The 14,121-nt window shown below is 32.2% G+C and overlaps 1 protein-coding gene across 2 annotated transcripts in view; it reads right to left on the bottom strand.

The window, feature by feature from the left end:
* Positions 1 to 14,121, bottom strand: part of Abce1 (ATP binding cassette subfamily E member 1) — a 29,545-nt gene that overhangs the window by 10,859 nt on the left and 4,565 nt on the right. For both annotated transcript variants that reach the window (XM_026392731.2, XM_026392730.2), the window contains 9 exons: positions 12,285 to 12,418; positions 10,827 to 10,912; positions 9,110 to 9,207; positions 7,962 to 8,079; positions 7,441 to 7,578; positions 7,228 to 7,297; positions 6,889 to 6,985; positions 5,956 to 6,045; positions 817 to 938 (listed from right to left, as the gene is read on the bottom strand). In XM_026392731.2, coding sequence (XP_026248516.1) covers positions 817 to 938; positions 5,956 to 6,045; positions 6,889 to 6,985; positions 7,228 to 7,297; positions 7,441 to 7,578; positions 7,962 to 8,079; positions 9,110 to 9,207; positions 10,827 to 10,912; positions 12,285 to 12,418 — 953 coding nt within the window. The remainder of the gene's footprint in view (positions 1 to 816; positions 939 to 5,955; positions 6,046 to 6,888; positions 6,986 to 7,227; positions 7,298 to 7,440; positions 7,579 to 7,961; positions 8,080 to 9,109; positions 9,208 to 10,826; positions 10,913 to 12,284; positions 12,419 to 14,121) is intronic.

The following is a 14,121-nucleotide window of genomic DNA, read 5'->3' as shown; positions in this document are numbered from 1 at the left end:
TACAACCCCAGCCTCGCCACCATCTTTCTTAAAAAAGGATATGATATGATATAAATTTATTTTTCCAAAAAGAGTTTTTTAGATATTTCAATCCTTCTGAAGAGATAAAAGAAAAAACATCTACTACACTTCTTAACCCTAAGATACAGACTAAGTAGTTCTTTTTTAGACAAAGAGAAGAAATATAGAGTACTATAAGTAAGCAGTGGAAAGAGAAAAAAATCAAAAGGAAAAGGTATGCAAGCTGGAGAATGCATTGCTGCTTTCAGGAGTCTTTTAGTGGTCAACAGTTTCTATTGTTTAGTTTGCACATGAGGAGACATTGGAAGACAGTCAAGAGAATCCCTCTTTCATGAATGTTCAGGGAATAAGTGAAAATATGCTTATTAAACTACCTTATTAGTTTTAGATAGTCTTAGTTCCATAAACTCATGACATAGATTACAGTTAGAATATGATGAACAATGAATGGATTTTAAGAGTTTTATTTTTGGGATTGGCCCATCAAAAACAAATTAAGATGACAAATATTGCAGAAATAAAAATGTAGTTAAGACTTTTAATAGAGCAAAAATAGTAAAATTGCATTTTTATCCACTCCCAACAGAAAATTCTCTATAAAAGAAATACTTTTTCTATAACATTGATGTATATAATCTTTTACATACACTGTTCTCCTCAGTGATTAAATTCCAAGAGATCAGTTTTGCATAAATAGTAAAGCAATAAAAAAACTAGTCAATATCAACAATACATTTTCTAAGCATCAGAGTGGAAAGGAATACAGCATATGTGAAAACATTTTTTTCAAGTTACCTTCTCTTACACTAAAAGGCATAGTGACAACACCATAAGCACTTGGTACACCATATAAACAGCAGATGAAGTCAGAGAGATAGTCTAATACACTTAGGTCATGCTCCACCACAATGATATATCTGAAAATCAAAACAGACTTTTATTTTAAAATTTAACATAACACATAATTAGATAACTATTTCTTTTTACTATAGCAGCAAATTGTAGAAAACCAGATATATTTTAAACTACTTAAATGTAAAGAATATATGAAGCAAAGCCATAAAATATTTCTTACATAGGCTATCAATGTCTATATTTAAAAATGTTTCCCTAAATTAAAAGGAAAACAATATGAAAAGTTCACAGATATAATGAAATAAATATATTTTGGTAATAAGAAACACATACTAATAAACTCTACAAAGTAAAAGCAATTACAATGATACAGATGCAGTCTAAGTTATTTGAATATTATGCTATTCAATTTAAGTATTAAGCCCTATGATTAACTGTTCTGCCTCATGCTAGCTGTAGCAGAAGATACAGAGAGAAAGATAGAACAAACCCCTTAGCCCCAAAACTTTGAATTTTTATGAAGACAAGAATGGATTAAAAAAATGGATATGAAACAATAACAACAATAAAAAAAGATATGCTGGACAAATAATAAATCCCAATGAAGGTCAGAAAGGAAATAGTTTCCTGTATATTAAGGGACTTTATGAATGAGATATGATAATGACATGAAACTAAGATTTGACTGAGGTGATAAAAAAACATTGCTATTAGGTAAAAAATAGTTTGCTTTTATGTATTCCTATTCCAAGACAGTTCAAGATGTTTAAAAATGTTCTGAAGACATCTCAAATGCCAACTTAATGCATCAACCTGCAAAAAAAAATTCTCCATTTTTGTATTAACCCAACAAGTCTCAAGTTTTCAATTCTGCAAACATAATAAATATTCAAATATTATTTCAATGTTACCACAAGTGATATATTTGTTGTTGAATTTAATTTTTACAGGTATTTCACCTCTTGTATTATGGGACAAAATGGGCTAATGAAATCATTATCCTCCCAACAACAGAAAAATAACTGTTTATTCCTATTAAAACACTGTATAAAGTGTGAAGTCTGTGAATTCTTTTCCAAAGTGCTGTGTAATAATTTTGTTCTCTTCCTTCTCTTCTTAAATTCTAGTTTAGGCTCCCATTACATTTCTTTCGCTATTACTGTATTTTCAACAAATCTCACTTTCTTCAGATCCCCTGATGTGGCTCTCAATTCCACATGAAATGAAATTTCCTTAAACTCTTTCAAGATCCTCCAAAACTTTAGCTTTCTTTACTTCATTTATATATAGAAAAAACTGAAACGTAGTTCTTTTTTGCTGAATAATTCATTTCTTCATTTTGTGTGTCAAAAGGCTGTTTTTTTCCTTAGTCTCCTGCCAAAATCTTCCACCTGCTGAAATTCTACTTGATCCTTTAAGTTCCATCTCAATTCCTACCCACTGTAGGGAAACTCTTCCTAATAGATGAACTGTTTTCTCCACTCCTGAGGTCCTATTATAAGTATCTGAATATATATTTGTCAAACCTCCTGCCTCCCCCTCTTTCAAATGGAGCTTATGCAGACAAAAGTCCAAAATACGACTTCAGTCTGCCACTGTTTTTTCTGCAATCCATCCTTTCTTTATTCCTTGCTATTTTTCGAAGGATATGATCTCCAAAATCTTTCTATAGCATTCAAGACTAAATATATGTTATGACATGCAGGAGAATTTCAGTATAAAAATACGCATCTTATGGCTCATTAACTATCACTACATATAGATTATTTTAACTCTATAAATGAGATCAGTATATTTGTGAAAATGTCTCAATCAAGTTTTTCCACTTTGTTAGTCTAATTTTTCTTAACATATTATTCCTATTATAATTAAAGGTTACTGCTCTGTCCCTCATTGAAAAAATATTTTACATATTATTACTTTCCTTACTAATTTTTTCCCTGAGGTCCATCCATACCTATTATTTACTTCATCTATTTTTCCTATACAGAATAGCTCTTAATCTTTTAATGTTAAATTTATTCCTTACAAATGAGTTTAATCACCTCATGTCTTACCCAGGGGCCTCTACCCCTGAGGTATACCCCTGCTGAGTCCTTCCCCTGACTCAGGCAATGGCAAGGCCCTACTGAGGTGGATGGCGCAAGGCGTCCATCCTCTGGAGGAGTGCAGTATGTTTCTGGGAATGGGCTGATTTGTTTTTGTATTCCTTTAAGAAGTATAGTTGCAATTTCTCATATGACCATTGAGTATGAAGGAAAAAACATGACTTTCCCAATTAATGCAACTACTTCTAAAGCATAGATCTGTTTGCTCTAAATGCAATGATTCAGCTGTGGAGTGTAAATTGTTAATGTCTAATGAAAAACTCCCTGTATTCCTGTCAAGGAAGTTTTTGAGAAATTAAAATCTAGAGAAGAAAAATTAATGTTAAGAAGATAGATTAGTGGCTTAGTACTGGGCAACTTGTTCTTGTTCCTGTGCACAATGGTTTGTGCTCTTACTTTTGTTTGATTAAAAATAATAACAAGTCAACCACTTGCCATAACCATGGCACCGGTTCCGGTCAGTAAGTCAAGAAAGAATAGTCAAGGTATAGGCCAATAGTTTGGGACATTTGTAATTATTATTAAAAGTTAACTAAGCAGAAACAGCTCAAAGCAAAACTCGAACTGAAAGTACAAATGCTTGCTTATGCATAAGCCAAGATACATTCTTCTATTCTAATTGTAGCTATGTAATATTTTGTTTCTTTGAATAATGATTCCTGTTTTGTAACCACAAAGTACTGTGAGCCTGCCAAAATGAAAAGTATATATGATCAACTTCACAAGTAAAGATTGGGATCAACACCTTCACTTTGGTGTCTGTGTTGTTTCTCTACCCCCTCTTTCGCTGACTCCTCACCATCCGTTTGTCTCCTGAGACCCCCTATTGGAGCTGGTCTTCAACATACCCCCAACCCTTTCTATTTTTTGATACAAGGTTGCTAAGTTGAGGTGACTGGCCTCTAACTTTTGATCCTTCTACCTCAATCTACTGAGTCTCTAGGATAACAAGCATGTGGTACTGTATCCAGCTTAAGTTATCCTTTATATACTAGTTAAGAAGTTATTTTATATCTGGCCAAGTAAGACTTTTTACTTTTTATCATGGATATTCATAATTTCACTCATGTATCTAGGTGAATTATTTATCTTCTATAGGACTTTTCTTTAAATTTAGGAACCTGAGATTTTTATTAATTCTGAAAAATTATCAGCCATGATCCCTTCATGCCTTTATCTTTCAGAATCCATTTTATTTTTATGTATTTTTCTATTTTTCAGATTCTTAAGATACAGCAATTACTCTTATTTCATTCTCCATGTTTCTAAACCTCCCTTCCATATTTCAATTTCTTTCTCTCTGTAGTATGCCACAAAAACTCAACTTTTAAGGTTTCTAATGCTCTTTTCTACTAGCCCTAATTTACCTGTCTAGGGTTTTTTTTTTTTTTTTTTTGGTACTGGGGATTGAACCCAGGGGTGCTTAACCATCGAGCCACATCCCAAGCCTTTTTTATGTTTTGAGAGAGGGTCTCACTAAGTTGCTGAGGCTGACTTTGAACTGTGATCCTCCTGTCTCAGCCTCCCCATCTGTTGGGATTACAAGGTTGTGCATCACTGTGCCTGGGTGTTTAGGGAATTTTTAATGGCACTAACTTTTAACTTCTAAATTTGCTTAGGATTTTGAACACTTATTGCTTTTTTATAGCATCATGTTCGCAGGGTTTTTGATCCTTTTAAATATTTTACATTATTTAATAATTACTTCAGCATTTCTATCATTATATTTTCTAACTGTATTTGTAAATAGTTTTGTCTTGTAATTTATAACCCTAGATCTGAGCTCATGCTTGATAGTCTTTACATGTAAAAATGATGTGCAATCAGATTTGAGGGCATATCCCTCCAGAGCAGTTTTTTATTCACTACTACAGGTCTAAAAATCCCAAGAGCCTTTTTAAAATATTACTTTCTCACCCTAAAGGGTTTATAGATACTACTGGTTACACACACATTGAATTCCATAGCCATGTAAACCACTGGCTCATAAACAGAGATTTGAAAGGGAGCTGTCCCTAAATTTTCAATGTGTTTACTTGACATTTCCATGTGCTTATAATTTGTTTCCAAATTGCCTGTTTGCTAAGGGGTTCTTTCAGAGTCCTGACATATTATGTGTAATGATCCAATGCAAGGTGTTGCTTCTTTTCCACAGTGGATATTAAAACCTAAGGCCTATTAGGGATGTCAGCAACATCTGGAAAGCCATCCCCTCATCTCTCCACTTTGTAATTCTCAAAATTCTTTTTATTTTTCCTTGTAAGATAAACCATGTATTTCAAAGGACATTTATTAAAAGTTATTAAGGAGAGAGGTATCATGGTATAAAAAAATGCCATACAGAAAACAAACACTCCCCCTACCCCGTGTTTTGATTTCAGCTTTCTCACACACTAAATCAGTAATCTAGGACACATAACTAGCTTTTCTGATCTTAAACTCCTTCAACTGAAAAATGAGAAGTACCTAAATAATCTTACCATAATAATACCATAGGCAAATGAAATAATGGCTTTAAAAACTTTGAAAACTAACAAAGCACCTTATAAATACATGAGGGTATGATTACTTAACAGGTGATTAAGAACTCTTTTTTGCTCAGCAAGATTTTAAACACTGATATTCAGAATTACTCTAGTGATTCTTACATCTTATATTAGTGTATGAGAGACTTCTATTTGAGAATCTAGCAAAAGCTAAAGATCTACTTCCTAAAATGGAATATATTTATGTGAAAAATTGCATTTAATTTCAGAGAATTCATAGGTTTCCTAGAAACAGAGATACATGAATATATGAATCTTGCTCTAAGAACTTTTGTTCTAGATAGAGAAAAGTAAATTTTAGTGGTAGCTCTAAATAACCAAGATTAAGAATCTATACATGTAGATGGATAATGCAGTTAATTTTTAGAAATCTTGTTAAACTCCCCAAATAAAACAACAGAGGAATATTCCAGACCTATACTTACCTATCTGGATTTATTAAAGATCGGATAGTAATAGCAGCCTTTAAACGCTGCTTGACATCTAGGTAACTAGAAGGCTCATCAAACATGAAACTATAGGGGGGAAAAAAAGGAAATAATTTCAAAAGACAAACATGACATCAATCCACCTTGCATGTTATTTTAAAGCAGTACTAATGGCTTCTAATGTAACTACAAGCAAAATCTCATTCATACCAATAAAGAGCATGTACCTATAATAGTAAAAATTACTGTATTCTTATCAGAAACAGAAGAAAAAAATCAATTATGAAAAGCAGGACTGTATACCACATTTGGGGAAAGTCTCCTAGATTAGACCAACTTATAAACTGGTTCTACCCTCAAGAAAAAAATATCCCGATATATGGCCTGTAATAGTTTGGAGAGCTTTTCTCTTACTTAGCTGAAGTATAAATGCATTAAAGCCAATAGTTTTTTGGAGGACACTGCACAGAATTCACAGAATACTTTGTGGAGAAGAGCCAGCCTGTATTAGATAACAGAGTGAAAACATGAAAAAGATGGGATCAGTAAACAGCTGGGAGAAGAGCGGCACTAGAAGCTAAGAAGGAAATTTGCCTTTTTCACTCTCTTTTTCTCCCTCATTTAGCATGCCACCCTGACATATTACAGTGGTCTAAAAAGACCTTTTTTTTACTTGAGGTATTTAAAAAAGCTTGTTGGGCTGGTTGGATAACTTAAGTCTTAAAACTTGGAATGTATAAATCATAAACTACTTATCAGGGAATAACAGGGAAAATTGGTAGTGGATGCATAACTGCTTCAACATCTTACTTCAGAAGTATAGCTTTAGATGCCATTAATTCCTCTCAAAACCACTGCTGTATTAGCAGTATTACAAATTAGAGCAAAAATAAGGATTAAGATATTTATAAAAATTGTAAAGAAACCTACATATCAGCTTTCTGTATGCAAACGACAGCACAAGCAAATCTCTGCAACTCTCCTCCTGAAAGATCTTCAACATTTCGTTCTTTTAGGTGGGTTAAATCTACAAAGAACATGGAGGCATTGTGTTCAATTTATCAATTTCATTTTATCTCTCTGGACAAAATGTATATTGCATGTTATGACTCTGAGTTTGTATGACATTTCAGTTGAAAATTATAAAACAATATGTATGACAATTACTAAAGATTTTCCCATTTATTCCAATAATCAATATAAAGATGTACACCTTTATGAATTTAAGTTCAGGGTCTTTAAAAACACATTAACAAAATAAACTCTTACCGAGTTGTTGACATACAATTGCCTGTGTCTTTGTTTCATCCTTTCGGTCCAAAATAGACCCGACTGTCCCCTGTCATAAGATACCAGAAATAGTTACCATTATTTTCCTTCAATATTAAAATGAGTTACAAAATAAAATGAGTTTACTTTGATGTAGCTTTTGTATCTCCTAAATAACTATAATATATAAATTCTTCCTAAAAAGCAACTGACCTTTGCAGCCTTGGGAATCTGGTCTACATACTGAGGTTTGATAATGGCCTTTAGGTCATCTTCTAGAATTTTGGTAAAGTAATTTTGTAATTCAGATCCCCGGAAATATGTCAGTATCTCCTGCCAGTCAGGAGGATCCTAGAAATATACATATCAAATTTAAGTTAACAATGCAATTTCAAAGAAGATGAATGTTATACAAAATTGAACATATACTGAAATTGAATACTTCAGGACTCTTAACTTTAAATTTGGAGGTAGATTTAATTTTAAATCAAGGCATACCAACTCACAACATTTTAGGAACTCTCAGTTGAGGAAACTGAGAACTCTCAGTTAAGTAGAACTATCAGGTTTTAATTCAAAAGGAATGAAAAAACTTCATCCACACAGTTTCTCAGCATTAAATCTACAAAAAAAAAAATCTTAAAAACAACATGGAAAAAAAAAATCACACATAAATTTCTCCCTTCAAAATCTTAAAAGACATCCAAAGATAGTAATTTTTATAAAATACCTACATCATACTTTCCAAGGTTTGGCTTTTGCTTTCCTGCTAAAATTTTTAAAGCAGTCGACTTTCCAATACCATTAGTTCCAACTAATCCCAAAACTTCACCTGGGCGAGGAATAGGCAACCTGATGTAATATTAAAAAAAAAAAAAAAAAAAAAAAGAATAACCTTCAGACTTAGGTAGCAACAGCTATTTATATCACAACAATGTATTTTAATGCACTTGCACTCCACACACATCCATTAGTAAGCTAAGAAATATATATCTATGCAGATATTATTGGTTATTAGGAATAAAACAGCAAAGATTAATTTAAACTGTTAATTGTTAGAAATGCATCTGTGACCAATATTACTCTGAATTTTTCTTATTCAATGTCCATTCTAAAGTAAATTTCTTCTTTACATATAAGGCTCAGTTTTAATGTATAGCAAAATGCTTCAGTACAAAATTACATAGCAGGTGCAACCTCACACTATCATTTTTATTTTCTTCTGGCCTGCCAATTACTTACAAGGAGAGAAGTGCCACATCAACCAGAAAAATTCCACTTCATTCTCCCTGCTGCAGTTGGCCCCTTAAAGCTGGCAGGTTGAGAAATATCTTTTTATTAATAAAGCCTAGATTTCTAGATTCAAAATATTAATGTTCAGCAGACAGAAACCTCAAAGAACCATAGACCTTGTAATTTAATATGTCTAAGTTCAGAGTGATTTCCTCTGTAGATAGATTAATAGATTAAAAATAAAACTAAGGGCAAGTTCCCTTAGAAGTTATTTTGGGGATAAAGTTATCATGAACAACAGTCATTCTCAACCTGGTTGTATATCAGAATTACCTAGGACTTCGTCAGTCCCTACATCAATAGATAATAATGTAGTTTGACTAGGTGGAAACCTGGGCATTAGCAGTTGTTTCAAAGTCCCAGGATTTAATTCTAATATTAACCAGAATGAACCATTGACATACATATACACACATGTATCTACATATATACAAAATACAATTTTGTACAATGCTATAATATTCTCTTCCCCTTTGATGGATGGTCAATATCAGTTTTCCCCCTAATTTTGTTATTTCTCTGAAAATTCTAAATGTTATTTTATTCTTAAATTGACTGAGTTAAAGAAGAATGCTAACATGAAATATACCTGTGAAGTTTGAAAGCATTGGCACAATATCGATGTGTTGTTTCTTTTTCCAAGTTGCTTGGTAAGTTGACAATTGATAAGGCGCCAAAGGGGCATTTCTGGTTAAAAAAAATTAATTTTGTATTAATTTGTAGAAAAATACATGACTAAATGGATTATTTTTATAAGCAGTCTTCCAAAGATGGGAATTTTACAAGAATGTGAATTTATTTTTTCATTTCCTTTTCTTATTTGCTAAAAATTAAGTTGTGCTTGGCTCAGTGGTGCATGCCTGGAATCCCAGCTACCCAGGAGGCTGAGGCAAGAGGATGTCAAATTCAAAGCTTGCCTCAGCAACTCAGCAAGGCCCTAAGCAACTTAGTAAGAGCTTGTTTCAAAATAAAAAAGGCTGGGGGTGTTCAGGGTTAAGCAACCCTAGGTTCAATCCTTAGTGCATGTGTGCATACACACATACACAAAGTGGTAAGGTGGCCAGAAAAATTTCACAGAATAGAGGCACATAACCCCCCCCCCCCCGCAAAAGCATTTGTTTTCTAATAAAGTAACCACCATCTCTAGATGAAACTTTTAATTCTTTTTAAGTTATATTTTTCTACCAGTGGAGTAACTTTTATTTATAAAATGTCTAAATGCATATAAAATGCTTAAAGGTTGCAAATGATTTAAACTTCTCTAATGTTACAAGGAAAGATACCACCATTGTTTATAAGGTGAATTATTAGTGTCTTACTGTTCTGAAGTATATATTATCTTTCTACCCCCAGACAGATTCATTTCATTAGTATGTTTTTAGCCACTCAAATGCCATTTCCAAAATTTTGAAATCTCATTTTCTTAAAGCAGAAAATGAAACAAAACAAAAAACAATAGAACAGATGATACTATATTGTTCAAAATAGACTCCCAGCACCTTGGACACAGGCACATATCTTTAATAAAAAGACTAGTAAATATATGCTAAGGGAATGTTTCCTGAAAAACAAGAGAAAATGTTTACAGGTATCTAGGAAAGTTTTCTGGATACTTAACTGAGGCTTCAGAAACCAAAGTAAAATATACCTATGATTTATTTGAACAATTTATAGGGTGGTATCCACACTCTGGTGAAGTTTCTTTTTGTATTACCTATAAATAAAAATATCTAAATTAAGACTTTATACACTGATTCCTACCTTCCTTTTATGAACTAAATATGGAAATTCACTATTCAGAATCAAAAGTTTAATTAAATTATTCAATGCAACAAACACTAGTTGAGCTTTTAAAAAATTACACAACTGGGTAAACCCCACAGAAATGTGTGTCAAATATAGTAGAAGCAGCACTTAAGGATTAAATTTAAAAATTTTGGCTGTGTGTATTTCTACTTAAAAGTGGTGAATTTAACATTAATACAGACTTGTTTTTTATATTTCCAAAAGATTCTAGCAAAGACACACTGGATAAAGTACATTTCATAAAAAGGCAAATAAAGAGACACAAACTTGGGTTGGAAATGGCTTTACAAAAGTTATGTGGGGCAAGGAGAATCTTTCAAAACAGTAGTTTAAAACATCAATTTTAAAAAGCGACATCCTCAGTGATAAGAATACTACATTCCTAAATTAATATTTTTTATTCTTTTGGCTCTTTAGAAGTAGTTATAAAGTAGTCAGAATTTTCATAGTTCACTTTAGGGCTAAAGATGCGATACACTAAATAAAATACTATCACTTACCTTAATACAAATACCACAACCAATACAAAGAGTTTCAGAAATCCATGCTATTTTGCTCTGGGGAGTAACCTCTATGCATAATTTTCCTGGTAAAGAAAAAAAGTAAGTCATTTTCCCTTATGTTCTATGATTTTCTGATCATCTTTACTTAGGCAATTTTGGTTCCAAATTTCCACAGAGAAGCAAATTTCAAAAACAAAGACTACACAAAGAAATATATTTGAAATACTGTCTTACATCAGTGTTCTGAGGGGGTAAATTTCTAAATTCAGTTTCTAAGTTTATTAATTACACAAATATTCCTGTCAGATATTAGGGAGATGACTCTAATATATTTTGTTTTATTTACTACTGGAGAAGAAAATATGCTACCGAAAGTACAACAAACCCTGAACCTTTTTAAGCTGACTGACCTGAATCTTTTCTTTTTTTTTTTTTTTAAATATTCTTTTAGTTGTAGATGAACACAATACATTTATTTCCTTTGTTTTTATTTTTATGTGGTGCTGGGGATTGAACTCAGTGCCTCATGCATACTAGGCAAGCGCTTTACCACTGACCCAGCCCTCTGACCTGAATCTTTTATGTAGTCAAGGATACTATAGGTAGGGATGAAATGTTAACTAGATCAGTTAAAAGCAAAAAAGTTATGCACAGGTAAATATATACATAATACATAGGTGAAATTAAACAGGATATTAGGGATATTAACAATGAAATTTTTGTATGCATGGAACATAGTAATAGATGACATCTAAATTTTCTCTCTTTTTTGTTATTGGGGACTGAACACAGGCTCCACCACTGAGATGTTTGACATTCCTTTTTATTCTTTTTATTTTGAGATAGGGTCTCACTAAGTTGGTCAGGCTGGCTTTGAACTTGTGATCCTTCTGACTCCACCTCTAGAAGAGGTGGGTTTATAAGTGTGTGCCACTGAATGCAGCTTAAATTTTCTTTTTAAGATTCAGTAAGTCTTGACTTCACTAGTACAAAGTAGCGATCACATAATATATCCTTTCTAAAGACTACCAACAATTTGTGAGCTTTGAATTGTTAAATTTATTTAATCTTGATATACAGCAAAACTTTATAAATAGTCATTGCTATTATTTTTGTTTGTTTTTTAAAGATGAGAATACAGTAAAATAGAAAAAGTTTTTGGTAATCCTCAAGACTTAAAAGTAATTACAGAATTTTGTAGAAGAGTAAAAATCGCAGTAATCTCTGATTTTACTTCACATTTAGTAAACAAACGGCTATTTTTTTTTAAACAGGGTCATTTATTCATAAGCAATAAAAGACATTTAGAACAAACTATGAATCTCATCTTTATAGTTTAAAGAAACTAGTGGGGGTAACAAAGGATATGCTAAAGCTCATTAAAAAAAAAACATCAAACCAGTTTATTTTCTTTCAGGACCTTTTTTTAATCCATAAGTGATCCACCCGACTTACCCATTCGAACCACAGGACAACTTTTTTTGCACTCCTGTCGACATTTCTTAGGTTTACACTTGTCATGGTTAACAATAGCAATTCTTGTTAATTTGTCTGCCATAATTGTAACAAAGTAAGAATATCCAGCTCTTCTGTTAAAAAAAAAATTAATAAAATTATGGCAAATTCAACACATTTAGGTAAGAATATTCATGGGCATAAAAAGTAGACAGGAGGACACAAAAAATCATTATATGATTAACTGGAAAACACAAGAGAATTTTTTAAAATAGTAAAAAGTATCTAGTAAAGTTGTGAAAACCAATTTTATAAACATACCTTAAATCAGAAGATTTATATAAGGAAAAACACAAAGCACTTAAAATAGCAATAAAAAAGAAAACACCTAGAACAATATATGAGAACTTTCAAAATCACTAAATGACAAGATCTAACCAAGTAAAATAAACTGCTATCTCAGTTTTTACAATACAGAACAGCCAATACTAGCTATCTGAATTCTCCCTATATTTACACATTTCAACCAATCTCATGAAACAAACAAATATCCCAAAACCAACCAGACAAACAAATCTAAACTTCTTATGGAAAAAAACAAAGAAGTGATAACAGTCTTGAAAGCTGAAGAAGAGAAAGAATGGGGAAACTTCCATTTCAAAAATAATTATAAGGTCTCAGTAATTAATACTGATACCAGTGTGAATAGAGACCAATCAAATGGGAAGATCAGATATGAGAACTAATATACATGATAAAAATGCCTGCTCTTCCCTACCCCAAACCAATCATGAATATTTCATGTCTTATCCAACTGACTATAATAGATATTATTGATGAAAATGGAATATAGTTATTAAGGCCATGATCATCATGCTGATCAACTGGGAACTTGCAATATGGCTAATATTGGACTTTATGCTAATAGCAATGAAATCAACTATATGTATATGCCGTGCTTATTTTAAGGCTTTTATAAGTTTTCATGTGTAATAGCTATAGAGCATTAAGATGAAAGTGAACTGAAAATTCTTTTATATAATACTGGAATGAATCCCATAACCTCCATTTCAAACTTCATTAGTTATACATAATAACTACAATGCACTAATAAAAAAATTTTATGGTACTGGGCTTAGTGCACAGACATTAATTTTCTCAGAATGGTGACGAAGATAGATTATTCCAAAAAGTACCTTCATACTCCAGTTTATTCCAATATGTAATGAAGAAACCTGAAGCAAAAAAGACTATCCATTAAAGATATTGTGTTGGCTTTTTCTGTGATCCTCTAACCTGATCTTTTTTCATAGACTACTTCCCTTTTGCACACCTTTCAAATCTTTCTCACACCCACCAATATGATTAGGTTTGGAGAGGAACAAGAGATCTTGTTCTTCAATGTTCCCAGACTATAGTCTCTTTTTTCCTAAAAACAGTAAGTTTGATCTCTCAAATCATCCAAGTGCTTTTTTTTTTTAGTCATTAATGACAATCAGACCTTCAAATTCTTTTCATCCTTTGAAGACTTTAGCCCTTGGCTAACTTTCATTCTTTTACAACTCCTGACACAGTTTTTTATTTTCATTTGCTCACAGATGACATTCTATTAATTGCATATCATCTCAGTTGTTAACTCCTCTCTTCCAATAATGTCTTCTACCTTACCACAGCCACTCATTATTCCCTGGACCTCATCATTACAAGTAACTACAATCCATCCATAACCTCAATTTCAAACACCTCATTCTCCAACCACCACTTCTATAGTTCACCCATCTAATACATAACAATCCAACAACTCTTTGATTCCTCTCTCCTCCAAATATACTATCTC

This window comes from Urocitellus parryii, chromosome 10 (genome assembly GCF_045843805.1).
Source record: "Urocitellus parryii isolate mUroPar1 chromosome 10, mUroPar1.hap1, whole genome shotgun sequence".
NCBI classification, from domain to species: Eukaryota; Metazoa; Chordata; class Mammalia; order Rodentia; family Sciuridae; genus Urocitellus; species Urocitellus parryii.
Note: the sequence above shows the minus strand (reverse complement) of the source record. Positions and strands in the feature narration are given on the sequence as shown.